At 41.3% G+C, this 18,934-nt stretch overlaps 1 protein-coding gene across 2 annotated transcripts in view; it reads right to left on the bottom strand.

Annotated features, from left to right (window-relative positions):
• LOC144509624 (histone deacetylase 9) overlaps positions 1–18,934 on the bottom strand; it is a 728,394-nt gene that overhangs the window by 144,938 nt on the left and 564,522 nt on the right. For both annotated transcript variants that reach the window (XM_078238446.1, XM_078238445.1), the window contains 2 exons: positions 13,715–13,892; positions 6,375–6,508 (listed from right to left, as the gene is read on the bottom strand). In XM_078238446.1, the coding sequence (XP_078094572.1) occupies positions 6,375–6,508; positions 13,715–13,892 (312 nt within the window). The remainder of the gene's footprint in view (positions 1–6,374; positions 6,509–13,714; positions 13,893–18,934) is intronic.

The following is an 18,934-nucleotide window of genomic DNA, read 5'->3' as shown; positions in this document are numbered from 1 at the left end:
CTTCAGCACCTCATCTAAGTTTGCTAGATGTTCGATTTATTCGATCCAGTTATGAGATCATCAAGGTATACCACAACTCATGGCAGCCTCTGCAGCAGACTGTCCATTGTCCTCTGGAAAATGGCACATGCTGAAGACATGCCAAATGGCAGGCGCGTGTATTGGAACAATCTTTGTGTGTGTTTATTGTGACATGACCTCAGGAAGCATCCTCTAATTCGAGTTGCTGATATTCGTGACTCATGTCCAGCTTTATATAAGGTTGACCTCCTGCCAACTTTGCATACAGATCTTTAATCTTCGAGATTGAATATTTATCCAACTTGGCAGCCCGATTAACTGTCAACTTGTAATCACCATAAATGCGGGTGGGTGTTGTCTGCATACAATACGGGAACTATGGTTTCTGCTTTCTCTCAAAACATATTGTACTGGTCTCACCCTAAAGAATCAAAGGGTTGCCTCTGGGTCCACAAAGACCTTCACTTGCAGGGCTTTTATTTTGGCTAATTCACACTTGAAGATGCTCTCATATTCTTTCATCAGTTCAAGCAGTTCTCCTACCCGCACTTGAAAAATCTTGATCCAATTTAACTTGATTTCCTGAAGCCAATTGCGGCCAAGAAGACTTGGCCTTGTGCCTGTCACTATGATCACTAGGAGTTGGGCAAGCTGTTGCCCATTGCTTACAACGACCTTTGCAGTGTCCATTATTTCACTGCTTCTCCTGTATAAGTTGTTAACTTGGCCACAGCACTCTCCAAATTGAATGGTTGAACTCCTTCTCTCAAGTACTGATATGTATGCCCTAGTATCAACTTCCATCTTAAGAGGCTTCCCATTTACCCAGAACATTACTGTAATAGGGGCTATCTTGCCTGCTTTTATTTAAACAATGAGTGAATATTTAAATTGTTGGTGCTAGACTCTTCCACATTATATACTGATGATGCATTATTTAATTGGCTGCTTGGTGGACTTGCCGCTACACCTATGCCTTAAGTGGCCTCCCCGATGACAATAAAACACTCAACGTCCTTACATCTGCAGGATTCAGGGCAGTGGTTATCTTCACAACAGTAACATTCTGCTTCAAACTTTGCTAATCCACGGCCTCTTTCAAATATTCTTGTATTATTTGTGACTAAATTCGTTTCCTGCCTTGTGGCTACTTCTTCAGTTTTGGTGCCACTGTTGATTGTAGGTTCCTGCCTGAACTTTTGAATGGTGCCATTTTGTGTGCTCTGTAACTCTTGTGCAATTTTTTAAGCACTTTCCATTACCTGCATTGTCTCCATTGCTCATTTAAAATTTATTTCAGCCTCTGCAAGTAATCTCCATTGAATCACCTTGTCATTCATCCCGCAGACTAATCTATCCTGTAACATAGAAGGTGCTCCAAAATCCCAATATTCCGATAGCTGTTTCAACTTAGCGATACAAGTCGCAATTGTTTCACCTAGGGCTTTTCCCCTTGCATTAAACATGAATCTCTGGTGTGTAACCGATGGTTTAGGCTGGAAATGTGACTTCACCAATTCCACGAGCATACTGAATGATTTGGAGTTGGGCATGTTTGGGACTGTGAGGCTGTGAATCAGATCATAAGTTTAGGTTTCATATGTACTTGATAGAGTTGCCTTGCACTTCACCTCCTCCCCTATTTCATTCACTTGGAAGTAATACTGAAGGCACTCTACATATTGTGTCCATTCCTCTGCGGAGAAGTCAAGTGGATCTATCTGACCAGAGAGGGGCACCTTGGTAAATACTTTTTCCTTTTCTCCACTTCATTCAATTGCAATGGAAACTGGATACTCTCAGTCTGAGGATCGCTTATTTTCTCTTTGTCGTCAAATGTAAAGATGCTGGTTCACCAGTTTAGGGAAAACGCAACTTGTTTATTTACAGGTTAAATTATACAGAGGCTTCAATCAGCTCATGCGATGATTCTGAGTACAAAAGCCCATGTGTACCATGGTGGCCCTTCACCCTGATTGGTTCCTCAGGTCAGCTGGCCCTTAGTCTGCAGATTGATCCTTAAAGGGACAATCACCACAAAGTGGTAGCTAGTTCTCAAACATTTAGCTATGAGTTTGCCCTCAGCTCCTTCTGGAAACCCAGTCACACGGACACTTCTCCTTTGGTCCCGGCTCTCCAGATTAACCAGGATATCTGACATACCATTTAGCTGATTATTCAAGGATTGAAAGCAGGCCTCAGCTAAGGAAGGTGCATTCTCGACAATAAGGATTCTTTCCGAGGCTTCATCAAGCTCTTTATCGGTATTTTGCAGTTCAGCAATGTGAGAATTGAAATTCTGTGTCAAAAAGCTGAGTGTGTCATCTATAATCATAATCATATTGGCAGTCATCATCTATAATGTCTTTGCCATTGTCGGGTCCGGAACCCACTCACTAATCAAATTGCCATACTGAGGGCTCGGTTCTACCCTGGCTGCCTCCAACTGCTTCTTTCCATCGAGGGTTTTCATGACTTTACTCAGCACTTTGTCCCAAAACTTAACCAGAAATCTTCCAAGGTCATAGTACAAATTTTTTACTCCAATATCACGTTTTTACAGGCTGTGCACCAGGATAAATGAAAGAATTAAAAGATGTGCCTTGCCAAAGCTCACAGAAACACAGCTAATCCCGCACTCGCATCTCAAAGGGATAACTTGAACTTTGGCTGATGGTGTAAGTTAGGTGGTATCAAATTGGTCACCCATTTGCTTAATTACCTTTCATTGAAATCAGTTAACAGGAAAATTTGTCAAGCGTGTCATGGCTGGTTGATCCAATATTTTCCATTTCCACTATTGCCTGAAATTAAAATTATCCCCAATTGCTTTTGGGAGTAATTTAACTTAACATATTACTGATTTACTTATGGTGGAATTTTCCAGCCAGCCCCACCAGCAGGATCTTCGGCAGATCCCCATCGCAGATTCCTTAAAGGGACAATTACCACAGTCATGAACCACGACTCCCTTTTATGGCCCCTAATTGATTTCACTCCTACTTTTACCAACCTTTTACAATATGTATCTCTACGGAAAATTTAGGTTCCCTTTCATGTTAGTTGCCAGTCTCTTCTCACACTCTCTCTTTACTTCTTGTATTCGTTTTTCACTTCCCATTTGAATTTTCTAAAATCAGTTTGGTTTTCAAATGTATTATCCAACTGACATCTGTCAAATGCACCCTTTATTTTGCTTTATCTTAACTCTCTATCGCTTTTGTCTTCCATGGAGTTCTGGCGTTGTTTGTTTTACTTTTTGTGGGAATGTACTTTGACACGACCCAAATTATCTTCCCTGTAAAATTAGCCCGTTGTCTCATTAAAGTTTGGTCTGCTAATTTTTGATTCTGATTCATCCAGGCGAGATTCGTCCTCACCAGATGAAGTTGGCCCTTCCCCAGTTCATGTAGTTTTTTAATTTTGGGAAAGATCTCTCCTGGAAGTGCATCATCTGCCAAATTGGCAGACAGAGAATTCCAATTCCCCAGGATACCAGTCTAAATGAGGCATTTAGCCTCAAAAATATGCTTATTAGGGTCTAATGGGGTAAACACATGAGCCCATAACTTCCGCAGAGTGGCAAGCTCATCTTCACTGCAATTGCACAGCTCGTGTCTCACTCAACCGTACTCACTGTGAAGTGTAATCAGTGCAGAGTAACTGGGGTGCAGAATGTTCAGTCATATCCCCTTTTATGGCTGTAGCTGCCTTAAAAGGGATGTTTAAAGGGACAAAGGAACAGGTAAGTTTCAATGGTAAATGGTAGGGCGAACCGGATGGGAGAGGGTGAGAGGTGGGTCAGAGCAGGGAAGGGGTCCCAGAATGGAGAGGGGAAGGGGTTTTGGACCAGAGTCAGGGGGGAGGGGTTGGACCAGAGGGGGTTCAAGCTCGGAGCGGGGGAGGGGGGGGTGTGGGTGTGATGGTTTGGAGCCAAAGTGGTGTGGTGGGGGGGAACGGGGTTTGCGAGTCTGGGTCTGGCTTCTTCGATAGTTACTCTGAAAGAGTTAGAAGGAAAAATAGTCCTTGGAGCTAGAAGGGACTTTTTGCCTTCTAACTCTTTTAGAGTAACTATCAGGGCAAAACTGTCAGAACTATCCATAGTTAGTGATTTAAATCGCTTCTGTCAGATGGTTCCCAGCCCAATGCAATTGTTCAGAGGAAGTTAGCACTTCTGGGTAATTGCCAGATAAACCCTTACGTAGGAACTTCCTGGAGGGATTCCCCAGCACATCACTGGGCTACCCCCCAAATGCGATGCTGGGGAACCCAGAAGTTATGGGCCATGTTTTGGCCAATGTTTCTAAGTCAACAGTGCAACTCAGCAAAGCACAAAAAAATTACCTGCCTGATGATATAGGTGAGAAAATGTACCCCCTGGTATATATCAATAGTGCAAGCCATTACCAACTTGCAATCACATACTCATGTTATAACTGCACTGTGTATTGCACAGATTACTATTATCAGAAAGATGTTTATAAATATGCTAACAGGCAAAAATTCAGATGGAAAAACTGAAAGAAATGATGGTCTGTTTAAGTGAAGTTGGGTCCCCGACATCATCTTACATCAAAGATATTGGGTGGAATCTTTTGGGGGCAACATGGACCACACCTGTCTGCTGGAGACTTGGCGAGAGACTCGCATTGCCTCCACTGAGGTGGGCCTTTCTACAGGATCAGTGCTCGAGGGGCGCGGAGGTCCAGCTATCAGCCAATCAGAGGCTTGTGGCTCCTGCTGGAATGACAGCCACTGTAAGTCTATGATCATGATGTGACCCAGCCAGAGGTAAGTATTAGTGGGGTGGGTTCATAATTTGGGGATCATGGAATAGGAGGGGAAAAGTGGGTGTAAGATGGGTCAGCCATAAGGGCAGGGTGTGGCATTCAGCAGGGCCTCCTTCCTAATCCCAGGCACTATGCCTTTGCAGGAGTTTACAACAAGCAGCCCACACAGGTTTATTTGTCATTCTCCTCCACATGGTAACAAGTCCACCTGCAGTTGGTTTAATATTAGTGGCAGTAGGATGAGACCCTTAAGTGATCAATAATTGTCAACTTATGGGCCTCAATTGGCAGTGTGGCAGGAAAGCCCACCTTCCCATCCTCGATCCAATTACATTGGACGCGGGAAGGAGCTGGGGTGCTTGCCTGCCATTGCCCTGCCCAATTAAATGCCCTCTAAACACTGCCACTAGAGAAAGCAGAAGATCTTGCCCATTTCAGTAGAAATAAACATTAGCATGCTTCCCAAGGGCAAATAAAGATGGGCAATAAATGCTGCCAGTGGCACCCTCATCCATAAAAAATGAATTTAAAACAGTGAGACTTTTCCATCTAATTATCCCATTGCAAATTCGTAACCAACAGAGTTAAAGACCAGAAGCATAGTATATGAATGCTCTGAAAACAGACAGATCTAACATTGCCGTTGTTTATTGTATTAAACAATTACTTTCCTGGTCACTTATCAAACAAATATTGAGAAACAAATCACAGGATCAAAATATCTACTTTTGTAACAGTCTTTAGAATTAATATCACAGGAATGATAAAGCAACTTTAATATTTACCTCATTATCTAGGTAACATAACTGACCAATCAGCAAAAACAATAAGTTGTGTTTGTTTTTAATCCTTAAATATATTAAAGTCACACCAGTGAAATGCTTCATTTTTTGACTGCATCAAATACTGAAGTTGAATGCCAGCATTCAAACCAATTGACTTTGGTGTCTGATTCAAACCTTCACTCAGAAATTGATGCTCGAGTCGCAATTATTTTATCATGTTTAAATTTGTTTGGTGTACATTCTGTGCCCATTCAGGAACACCTTTGTAAATGCTAATTTGAACTTGTATTGCTGGCTGTAAATTGAATCAGCCATTTGTTTTATTCTTGGTGGTTTTGCTTCCATATTACGTTAGTGTAAAATTACTTCCATGTATAATTCCATGAAACGCATAAGAACTCATAATTGAGAGCCTGGTAAAGAATGCACTTTTTATTAATTGAATTCATGATGTTCAAAATGTAAATGCAACACTAGCTTTCTTTATGCATTGAAAAGATTCTCAACAATCTACTATTAATTGAAATATATGGTTGAAACATGTATAAGAGTTTTCCTTTGAGACCCATGGAATATTAACATTCATTGGATATTGCATGTCAGTGCAAATAATTAATATTAAATAATTGCAGGCTTTGCCAGAAAGTTTCATCGCTTAACTTTTGAAATGTTTATTCAGTGTCTGGAAGTAGTTTTAGAAATTTATGTCTACTAGTCCATAGTTCGAGGTCACAGTCCCATGACATGTCAATGAGTGATTTCTTACACCCCACCTCACCTCACAAGTGCTGAGCATTCCCGTTTCCTGAAACCTTGACCAGATGCTCTGTATCCTTCCAGCATGCTCAGGGTGATTGCTATGGTTACCACAGATGCACTGGTGTTTAAGCATGATGGTGTCATAGACTACTCCTGCAGTAAGAGAATAGCAAAGGGATAAAGAGTGGACTTTTAATATTAAGCACTGTATTCATGTTGCAAAAAATGACCCAACATAAAAGAAGACCAATTTAGAACAATTTGGGTGAAGATTTTTCACTTTGCTGCAGTGGTAAGTAGAATTTTATTAGCGTTATACACTTTATGTTTTTTTTAAAGTTAATTTAATCATGCATTGTTTAAATTTACATTTCAAATAGCACTGTTGCTGGTGCTTTATAAAATAAAGAAGATTTATTTGGGTTACAAACTTGCCAATGGAATAAACAGGAATAAAGAAATTGTAATTTTCAGAAGGAAATAGAAACTTAAAACCCTGTAGCTCTCACTATATCAAAACCCTTCATGAAGAAGAAATCTGAACTAATCTGAAATTGTCAGTATCTTCTAGTAATACCACCATCAGGACATTCCAACTATTTCAATATTTCTGATAATTGTAGTATGATGGTAGTGTACTGGGTAGTTATCTTTAGTACTTTTGGTAGGCTGTGTCCAAGAATAAATTGAATGACTTGTGAGATTGTTACTACATCCAGCAGAAAACATGGATACAAACAGGTTGGTAGAGAGAATTTCAGACATTTCTAGAATGTCATGGAAATATATATGTCATCTACATAGACCTAACTACCATGGAAACAAAAGCCTCAATGAGCTAGGCTCCTCTAGGAACAGAAACTGGTGATATCGATTTAAAGTCTCAAGGGGTATCTTACCCACTGGGCTGCCATATACATCAAATAAACCAGATGAGTTGCATAGAAATATCGATACAACATCAAAACATAGTTGCAAGAAACACGTACCTTTCAGATAGTCTCTTTCATCTACAGAAGTCAGATGCAAACAAAACATGCAAATGTTTGGCTTGATAATCCAAAATGCTAGTATACAAATGTAGTATCGACAAAAAGATCTAAATCTCCCATTATACATAGAGACCTCAATAGTTATTAAAAGGTGCCAGTGGATCTAAAAATAATTAGGTTAAAGTGATATTCAGAGCTCAATCTTACTGGGATCAAAAACCAGCAACAAGATAACTAGCTATCAAGAGTACTTGTCAATCATTGAGCTCCAAATGCCATGCATCATTTTACTGTGGTCTGCATTTAATTTATATTTGTTTACATTTTACCCCATTGGGTTTCTGTGCTAGCTTTCGTTAAACTCAAACTGGAGGTGGCTCAGTTACTTGGGTCTATTCAGCTAAAGAAATAATCCATTCTATTTATGTTTCTATGGGGGTAATATTAATACCCCCACATCCTCCTGCCTGCTCCTCATATGGACAGGAGAAGGTCGAGGATGGGGTTAAAGTGGCAGAAATGTGAAACCTGATCCCAGCCCGACATGCGTCTACTTCCAGTTTAACCACAGTGGGTTTGTAGCATCCAAGTAACCTGCACGAGGTGGGGTTGTGATTGTAATGTTTAAATGATGCTCCATCATTGGGAATCATTTGAAATTATCAGACACAATCTGGGTTCCCAGGACTCATTAAATTCCATGTTTCCAATGTTTCCAGCATTTCTGGACTACCCCAACTTCCCCACATACATGTTCCCCAACTCCCTGCAAATAGTGGGGCCCATGTCATTGTGTTTATTTAACATTGTTTTTAATACTCTTTCAGGTTTCCCAAGGTACTTGCAACAATACTGCAACCTCTAATGTTTCTGCCTCATGGGGTTTTCTTCAGGGTGACTGAGTTTTTATCAGATCTTCAATAAAGCTGACATCATTTTTATTGTTTATGTAGTTTTAAGAGGATTTGTACATATGTAAGGATCATGTATCTTAAATAAGGTTCCTAATATGTTTGGGATGGGTTATTTCCTGACGGTTGAGGTAGATAACTTTGTTGGTCAAACTGAGTTCCTGCTAACAAGAATTTTACTGACTTGCTAAAACACCATCTTCAATCATTTGTCAGCAATTAGCCATTTGTAGTGCATTTGCAGAAAAGTTCACCAATAGGCAAGAAAGTAATAGAAAGCTGCAATTTAACAGATTGGAAAGAGCTTTGTGAGCACGGCCCTAAGGTAATACCCATTATCCTGTGGGGCCTCCATAACATGCTGCAGTTTCTTGTTCACCATGACAGTCTCATCTCTGACAAATAGAATAGCCTCTGTCTGCTAGTGATCTGTCGACAGAGTGATTGGACAGGATAGGTGAATGAGAATGGCTGTCAGTGCCTTTGTGCATTCCCAATGTGAGAGAGTTATTTTACTAACTGGTAATCATGACTTAACAGAGTCACTTCAAGCTACGGACAATTTAATAGAGGGATAAATGCCATGCAAAAATTTTTAAATTGCTCTTGTTTTGAGGCCACTCCACATAAAAAGCCAAAATTGAGAGGGGGAGAGATGATATGTAGAGCCCTTTGTTTGCAAATGTTCCAATATAAATGCTGGGTATAATGGGAGTCAGGAAAGAACACATTGGGGGGAATTTTACCATTTTGAGTCGAAGGGCCGGATCTAGGCGTCAAATAGATCCGCGCCTGGAATCCCCTTTCCAGCGCGCCCATACGCGTTTTGCCGGCTCCGGCCCGATCCGCGCTGTGTGCGGGGCTTAGCGCTGGCGGACTGATCGGAGCTCTGAACTGCGCATTCGCAGTTCAAAAAAAATCTGACCGTGCCCAGGCGCGAAAAAAAAAGCAGAAAGAGCGGCTCTCTGACGTTCATCCTCTGGTCGAGGGGGGGTGGGGGGGGGGAGGGGGTGTGACCGATCATCCCCTGGGGGTGGGAGGGGAGGGGGTGTGACGTATCATCCCCTGGGGTGGGGGGGGGGTTGTGGAGAGGGGGTGTGACGTATCATCCCCTGGGGGCGGGGGGGGGGGGGGGGTGGTGTGGAGAGGGGGTGTGACATTTCATCCTCCCGGGGTGGGGGGGGGGGGGAGGGGAGGAGAGGGGGTGTGACGTATCATCCACTGGTCGGGGGGGTTCCGCTGCCCGTCTGCGGCCGATCCCTCCTGGCGCCATCACTGGTACACTCCCAGCCACAGCCATCTCTCCCGCTCTCTCGCACCTGCAGGGAAGAGTAATCTGTGGCTGGTAGTGTACCAGTGATGGTGCCAGGAGGGATCAGCCGCAAACACGCAGTGGAACACCCCCGACCAGAGGATGAGACGTCACACCCCCTCTCCTCCTGTCCCCCCAGGGGATGATCGGTCACACCCCCTCTCCTTCCCCCCCCAGAGGATGATCGGTCACTCCCCCTCTCCTTCACCCCCCAGGGGATGATACATCACACCCCCTTTCCTCCCCCCCGGGGGATGATACGTCACACCCCCTCTCCTCCCCCCCACCCCGACCAGAGGATGACCTGGGTCAGAGAGCCGTTGCAGTCACTGACCCCGCTCTTCGGAGGCTGCAGTGGTGACTTCAGACTTTTATTTTGCAGGTCGGTAACAGCGCAGATGCGGATTGGGCCAGAAGACGGTAAAGTGGGATTTGGCAGTAGAGTTGGGTACGTGGTTCATTAAGTCGATTTAAATGCATGCAAATGAAGAATTATTAATCAGTTGCAAGTCCAATGTGTTTTGGGTTACATTTTCCATCGGCAACTGAATGCTCCCAATTCCTGCTGGAGGGAGGACATGAACCAATCCTGCTACAGGATCAGCAAAAGGGTTTAAGGCACTGTATCATTTTAATCAATCCATAACATTATTTTATATTTCTAAGAAAAAATACTGCAAGATCTGATACTTTCACCCTTACACTATAGTAGACCTATAACTTCAAAACAATTTTACAACATTTTCAAAATGCAAGCTACCTTGAAATTGATTACAGTGCAATTTGAATGCTGTATTAAAGATTGTGGGAATAACACAAATAAAAAAATACATATATTAAGGATTTAAATTTTTATTAACTTTTCAACACATCATTACAATTTGATTGAATTCTTACGACTTCTGCAGCAAAGTGGTTAAAATATACATCACTTATCATTAGAACTCTAAAGCTTGCAGCCAGTAGCTGTTATTAAAAAAAGAAAAAATAAAAATTTTACATTTTAAAATAATACAGACTTTTATTTAAAGTTTGACATTATCTAAAAGGGCAAAGAATAAATGTAATTTATCAACTTTGGTTTGCTTATTGCCTCAACTGATGAAATATTCCACGCATCAGATCCCTTGGACACAATTTAATCCCCATCTGTCAGTTTGAAGCATGTCATTCCCTCTTCTTCATAAACCCCCACCCCTTCTCCACTCACAATTCCTACCACATCGCTAGCATTGGTGCAAAAATACGGGTCCACAAATATACATCAGAAATGCAAAGAAAAACATGTAAATAATGGAAATGTAAAACTGTTGGAAATAGATGACAAGTATGCATCTATAAAAAGGAAATTGAGAATTTCAAGGTTTTCTACTTGAAGCTGTATGGTCTTAATCGAGATACTGATTTGTTGCTGTGTATTTCCAATGTTTTCTCTTATTGTTTAGGTCGATATACATGGGGGTCTAATTTCCGTGGGATTATCCAGGACTCCCCCTGTAACTTGATTCACAAAAGATTTCAGAGAAGTGTAATTGGCCATGTTTTAACTATGTGCAACATTTCTCCAGAGTTTCTGCCATTCTTTTACCCAGGTTTCGGCAAGAGATCAGGAAAGCTGCTATGGAAACTTTGCCCCATGTAAAGTATGACAGCAAAAGAACAAACTCCGATGTTAACTACAAATAAAATGAAATCACTGACTGCACGCAAGCAGCAATAGCGGGACAGGCAATGCCTCCCGGAACAAGTTATTAAAGTTGGCACCATTTCCAAGATGTTTTATTCTTATTTTAGACATTTCCACCTCACTATAAATAAATCCAGAAAATAAAGCTGGAGGATGTCGTCCTCTCTCAAACTTAAAAGCACTTTTTTGTTATTTTAAGACTTCAAAAAGGAGTCTATAAGAATAGAGGAGAAGCTCCCACAATGGAAGCTTTCCGCTTCTTTATAGTGAATAAAACATTTAGCCATAACTTTCTGACTAATTTATCACTTACATCAAATGTTTGTGAGCACTACATTGGTCCAACAGAATGTTTTACAGTACACAAATTCAATGCAACTTAATATTAGACTGTGAATTTCCATAACAGCTCAACACAATTTTTAGTCGTGACAAAACAGTACAGTGCTGCAGCAAATATTAAATTGAACTCAAAGAGTTATGTAAGATTAAAAACTGTAAAAAGTTCTTTGTCAGCTAGTTTAGAAAATCAGCAAATCATACAAATGCTATTCCTTTAATAACCTTTTAAGGACAGAGCTCCAAAATCAAATGTAGAGCAAAATGACAACTTGCTGTTTATTTTCTGAATACAGAGTTATGCATTTCCTACTTTCTGTACATTTCTTTAACTGTATTTTAGAACATTAATTGCTGGAAGGTTGCAGAGAATAACTTTTGCAGTTTTAAATGCAAAATACAAAATAAAAAGGCAGGTTCTAAAAAGTAACATGCCTTTTAAAAAAAAATACCCATGAATGCTCTCTAGCAAAATGACTGCAGATTTGATGGATTTCCCCATTCAGCCGCTATAGCAATTATTGACATTGTTTGAATTAAGTTAAAGTGATCCTTTAATTTATTTATATCTTACTTAATGTGAACCTATTCTGTTTAATCTTCCAAAACAACATGACATAAAATCCACTTGTCTTTTTCTTTCCCCACCTGTGCTGATAAATTTGTCAGTGTAGTTTGGGTTATGATTTTCTACATGACCATTGGTTCCAGGAACGTGGGCCAGAGAGTTTTCTATTACAATTTTGTCGATATGCAGCTATCCAATCTTTATGCTTCTATTTTATACTTTTGCTTTGCTATTCTGAAGAAAGCAGTGTTCCTTATGAGCTGAGCTTGCACATTGAGTTTCTTTCCATATGCTAACATTCTCTGTGTCAGCTAAACTTAATGGGGGAGAAAAAGAGCAAAAGCACAAGTATAAAGAGATTAATCAGTGATATAAATACAGTAGGTGAATGACTTGCTAGACTAGGAACTGATTAAAGTATAAAGCAGCAGCTGGGTACTTTGTTGAGCTGCAGCCCTCTTGTGTAGAACAGAACCTGCATAGTCAAACACAATGGAGGCAATTCTCCCAGCCTGCTGCGCTGCCTTTGTAGGGCAGCAGGCCAGGAAACTCAAACGCAGGCCATTTTGCGGGCTCCCGCTGGGCACCACGGCCTCAACGGGTCTCCAGCAGGTGGATTTCTGGCGCCATCAGCTCCGTGCTAGAAATTGGTATGGAGCTGAATAAATTCAAATTCTAATTTTTAAACATCACTAGTGGGCCCAGGACTGAAATCTCCAGGCATCAGGTAGTGCCAAGGGGTCAGGGCCTAATGAGGGGTGGGGCCTCTGGGAGAGATCGGTGGGGGTCCTGTTGCCACTCTGCACTCAGGCTGAGTGACAGAGAGAGGGAGACCAGCGATCAGGACTGGCTATTGGGGTGGCTTCAGCCTGCTAGGGGGTGTCAGGACTGCGGTGAGGGGGACCGACATCGGGGCTCAGGGAGGGGGTGTGTTGAGGCTGGCCCAGACATGTTCGAGGGGCCAGCAATCGGGCCGGGCAGGGGGGGTTGTACGGTCAGTGATGAGGGGTCACGGGCCTGGCCAGCAATCGAGCTGGCCAGTGATCAGGAGACCAGCAGTATAGATCTCGGCACTGACAGAGAGGCCCCGACCACTGATTTTCAGCGTGATTCACGCTAGAGCTCTCTGTGATGCAAAGAGTGTGGGAGATTCATTTTGAAACTCCCGCTGAAAAAATAACAGCAGGATTTACTCCAGTTTTTACGTGAATTCGACACTTAGAATTATTTTTGGGAGAATTGCCCCCAATATCTAGTGGCAGTAGTATTCTGATAGAATGAGTTTTAGGCTGCTTTTAATTTGAAATTGATTGGCCAATGTGCAGGTAAGATTAAAAAAATGAGTGTAGAGCAAAGTAGGACTGATGAGTCGGCTGATCACTGACTGCAAATAATTGAGGATTTACGTGACATCAAACAGCAAATAAAACAAGTAATAACAGAAGTGTAACAAAAGTGCAATTTGTGGCAATTACAGCATTGGAATTTGTTGAGCTCCTAAGCATACTGAATTGAGAGCGCCTATTAAAGAATTCCTTTGGGGCTCCTACCAGTGGTATAGACGTGCCTGATGGGATGGTCCGTAGAAGAATGTGGTAATGTGGAAGCAGCAGGAGACGACTGTGTCCTGGAAACAGGCCTGTGTTTGTCTAATCCTGTCATGCCAACCATAGCCATCTGAGCTTGGTACAGTCGAAGTTGGTGGACACGCTGATGATCCAGGAGCTGCTGTTACCATGGAAACAACACAGTAGGAAGAAATGTGAGAGGGATCAAATAAGACACTTGGAGAAACATGTCAACAAATTAAGTTCATTCGCTCAGAACCATAATAAACACAGCGAAGACCTGAGGCCTGGTCGATAAATCCCTTCAACAGATGTTCTCACACTGTCAGTCACTACAGCCATTTAGTATGGGAAACGTCTTGATCCCCCTGATTATTTTTTTGAGACAGTACTCTTTGTATAAAATATACTACGGCTGTGTGACATCTAAATTGTATTAAAAAAAAGAGGAATGTTCAGATAATTCACAAAAATGTCAACATTAAAACTTAACATTATGACACGCTGGATGTCATGTTATAATCCAATAGGTGTGATAAATTGGAAACTTATCACAGTTCGAAACCTCTTTAATAACGCAGGACACTAATGTGCTGCTATTTGATTGAATGTAGTCTAAGAATTTAAGTTTTTTTCACTCAGAGATATGCTTTTCCCTTTTGGAGCTCAGTTTATAAAATCAGGTAATCCTAATCCTGTGAAGCCTTGTCCTCCCAATCACAGAGCCAGAAACAGTACAATAGGACTAATGTAAGTTGAAATTGAAAATAGATTTATGTAGAAAGATATCGTATCCTGGAGTAGAGGGAAACCAAACACCATGCCAACAGAAGCTTGAAGTGTATTGTATGATTAGAGTGCTTCACAGCTACATAAGCTCTTTAGTCCATTTATGCATTAATTTTAGAATTTATTATATACAATTAATTTACCCATTTAAGAGTACACTTCATTCTATGAAAGTGTCAAGAATGCATAATATAGAGCACTTCTCATTCAATAAAAATAAGTAATTAGGATTTGGCATACACTTTAACATATATAGTCCCCATTCATACTGTTGAAAATGTTAAAGTTGGGATGATACTTTCAATAAGATTGAACTCGTGAACAACGTGGAATTAGATGATTTCTTATTCCAAGATGGTGGTAGTGTAATCTTTGTTTACAAATTTCATGAAACAGATCTGTAGAGCACATGGTTAAGGTAAATCAATAACAGCTTTTGAAGGGGATTAAGTTGCTTGTAAATTGTTATAACTTTATATTACACAAAGCATATTGCACCAGGAGCAATGAATTCCAGAAGTTACTGTAAAAATCCAATAATTCTTGCATACTTTAGTCAAGAGTCGATTTTACTGCTCTGCCATACACAATTAGGTTATAAAGGAGTGAAGCAATAAGAAAAGAAACTTGGTTGCCAAGATGGTGTCCAGTCCCAATGTCTTTCGGTTAGTCACTGCCCTTAGTTTACCTATGGTGGCACAAGGTTCATGTGAACATTCTCTTATCTCAACTTGCTTTGCAGTCATTTTTCAGAATCAGGAATAATTTTGTGCCATATTGAAGCCAATGAACTTCACATATCCGATATGCTATTAATCAAAGGGCAAGAGTGACTGACTGAGCCGTGATGTATCGGCACAAACACCAATTTCAAATAAATGTTCAGGCTATATCTCTTAGACATCTAAGGCCAGTAATCCATAACATTCAGCTTCCCCGTTTAAAAGAAGTATGACTGCTGCCCCAGTTGCTGAGTGAGAATATGTCCCATGTTGTGTGGTGCTGGAACTGAACCATACAGGGCAGGAAGGCCGAAGGCTTCATCCTTGGTCTGTGCTGAGGTAACTGATCGCAGCTGGCACCATTGGATTAACGAGAGGAAAAAAATCACCCAGTGTTCCCACTTTCAGAACACATGTCTGTTTCTCATCAAGAAGCATTTATAAACTCAGTAATATTTAAAACATTATTAAATTGCACAAACAAGGATCATTGCTAGTTACTGGAAAGTATGTGTGTGAGAACTGGACTGGACTCAACTGTAATATAATAAAAAACAACAAGCAGTTACAATCTAAATTTTAAGAGTCATAGACAGGTTATTGGTTGGTATTAAACTTGGATATCGGCATGCTCCAAACAGCAATCACAAAGCAAGCTTTCCCAAACCTTGGCTGGGATTGTCTGGTCTTGCCGTGGTGGGATCTGCCATGGGGGATGCAGCAGGCCTACCAAGGATCCATCGACTTTTGGTGGGATGGACAATCCTGGTGGTGGGCGGGGTTGGAAAATCCCACCCATTATAACTAAAAACTAACAGTGATATTAAACCTCTATCTAGTGAGATATTTGGGCTAATTTTAAGCTTTAACTTCAAAGGAAAGAAAAGAGGAGTGAATAATGGGTGGTCAATCTGTCATTGTCCATTTTATATAATTACCCAAAGTTAACATTATTCCCATCTTGTAAGAGAAATTCCAATTATACCACGTAATGTTTTTTCACCCAGACGGTGATGACGGTCTGGAATGCGCTGCCTGGGAGGGTGGTAGAGGCGGGTTGCCTCACATCCTTTAAAAAGTACCTGCATGATTCTATGATTCTATGATTCTAATAAAGTGATATCATTACGCAAAGGCAATCCAATTGCTCAGGATAGTTGGATGAAAAAAATGTTAATAAAGTACAGTTTCCTCAGTTATGGGGCCAAGTATCCTTGCTTCATTGGGCTTTATTTGTGCCCACCCACAGTGGGGGAGGCCAACAACAGGCCAGCAACCCAAAAGGAAATGAAGTGGTTTCCCCGTGGCTCTTTAACTCAGCATTAATATCCCACTTCCAGGTTGCATGATCAATCTGAGTTGGCAGGCATGATCACAACTTGCACCTGACTGTTGAAGCCTCAGTATTTAAGGGACGCCAGCAAGGGATAGAAAGGAACCATTCTACAACTAGCAATAGAGAGACATCAACTTGAGTGACGTAGTCTCAGCGAGCGAAGATTTCCAATAGTTCCCTGAAGCATCCTGTATATCAAGCTGCAGACTACAAGAGCATGCAAGGACAATTTATTCCCAGAGGGCATAAGAACGTAGAATATAAGAATAGGTCATTTGGTCCCTGAGACTGATTGCTATTCAACAAGATCATGACCTCAGCTTCAGTCTCCTGTCTGTCCCCCATATCACTCGATGTCCTTATAGTTTAAACATTTGTCTAACTCAGTCTTGAATATATTTTATCACCCAGCCTTTACCGCTCTCTGGAGTAGAAAATTCCAAAGATTATAGATGGCGATGACCCATGTGCTTTAGAAAGTATGTATTTTATTTTTTGTGCGATGTCCCTTTAAGACTAAGTGGGCTGGGGGCTATTCTGAAAGGAGGTTAATTGGTTTCTTCATTACTACATCATTAGGTTTCAAGAAATGCCCATGTGATTTGGGGTTGCCACAGTTATGAGCAGCTAAGAAGCAAAGGGTAAACAGAAAGTTAACACAGTGTGTTGGGCCAGCCTGTACTTCCTGTTTGGCTGTTCAAAACGCACTGAGAATTTGTGTAAAGGAAAAACCCCCAAGCAGGTTTCTCTCCAAGTCGACCAGTTTTCTGTTTGACAGTTTCAGAACAGACCATGGGTTGAAAACAAGGCTTTAAAAATAGAGTTGAGGCTATTGACCAGATTTTCCAGTCCTGGCCCCCTCAGGACTGGAAAGTCCTGCTCGAAGTCAACTGACCTTTTGCTGGCCTGTCAAATTTTTCATCCTGCCCATGACAATTCCTGCAACGGGTGGGACCAGAAAATCCCACCTTATGTTTCAACAGCTGGAAATCTCCAGTCTCGTACACTCGCGAGACTAGAGAATTTGGTGCTGAACCAAATCTTAATTCACAGCAGCGGGACAGGAGAGTCCCAGCCATAGATGAGATTGGACAATCTCCCACATTTGTGCAGGAAGCAATGCCAGGCATATATTTGTTGTAAAGACTACTTCAGGTGAAATTTGCCTTTTTATTTCAAATTTCCCTCATCTGTCAAATAATCTGTGAATTATATTGATTTCTGTTGGTCTGTTACAGGAAAAGTTACTTTTAAAGAAATAAAGACTTTTCCTGTAGTTTTGTTCCCATTTATGTTGTGGGGAGTCTCTACAGGGATTGGAACAAATTAGGGGGCTAATCAGGATCTCAAAAATTTGCAGCCTTGAATTCGAAAGAGAAAGAATAGAATGTGACAGAGAAATGCACAAAATTAAATTAGAATTTGAAAATAAAGGCTCAAAGTCCATGCATTGAAAAGGAATGGTAAGGCTAACCCCGAGGCAGCACCTCATTGCTGTTTCTCTCATTCTTCATCAGAAATCCACTAGCGGGGTTGGAGGGGTGGGGGGGGGGGGGAGATGGCAGAGGGGAAGCTTGCATTAGTTGCTCCCATGTTATTGGGTCAGCATACACCTGGAAAGTGCAGCTCAAAGGTTAAAAAAAAGTCAAACATAACAGGTACGATTGCCAAAATCTAAGAAATCACTAACAGAGCAGTGAAAGCTCTCAGAATAGATCCTGCGAGCAAAAACCATTCATAGAAACTAGAAGCAGGAGTAGGCCATTCAACCCTTCGAGCCTGCTCCACCATTCATTTTGATCATGGCTGATTATAAAATTCAATATCCTGATCCCGTCTTCCCCCCCATATCCCTTGATCCCTTTAGCCCCAAGAGCTATATCTAATTTATTCTTGGAATCACACAATGTTTTGGCCTCAACTACTTTCTGTGGTAGTGAACTATAAACATTCACCACTCTCTGGGTGAAGAAATTTCTCCTCCCCTCAGTCCTAAAAGGTTTACACATTATCCTCAAACTATGACCACTAATTCTGCACTCCTCCGCCATCAGGAACATTCTTTCTGAATCTCCACGGTCAATCCTGTTAGAATTTCACACATTTCTATGAAATCTTCTAAACTTCAGTGAATATAATCCTAACCGACTTAATCTCTTCTCATATGACAGACCGCCATCCCAGGAATCAGCCTGGCAAACCTTCGCTGTATTCCGTCTATAGCATCTTGGGTAAAGAAGCTGCTGTCAGATCTCAGTATTTAAAGACAATCCAGCCAGTCAGATTGCCCTATCTTTTTCTGCCATCCTCTTGCCTCGTTAAACTTGAAGATCAGACAGTCAACGAAATCTGTGC

Source organism: Mustelus asterias, chromosome 2, assembly GCF_964213995.1.
Source record: "Mustelus asterias chromosome 2, sMusAst1.hap1.1, whole genome shotgun sequence".
NCBI lineage: Eukaryota > Metazoa > Chordata > Chondrichthyes > Carcharhiniformes > Triakidae > Mustelus > Mustelus asterias.
The sequence above is the reverse complement of the archived record's forward strand: the minus strand, read 5'-3'. Positions and strand labels throughout refer to the sequence as shown.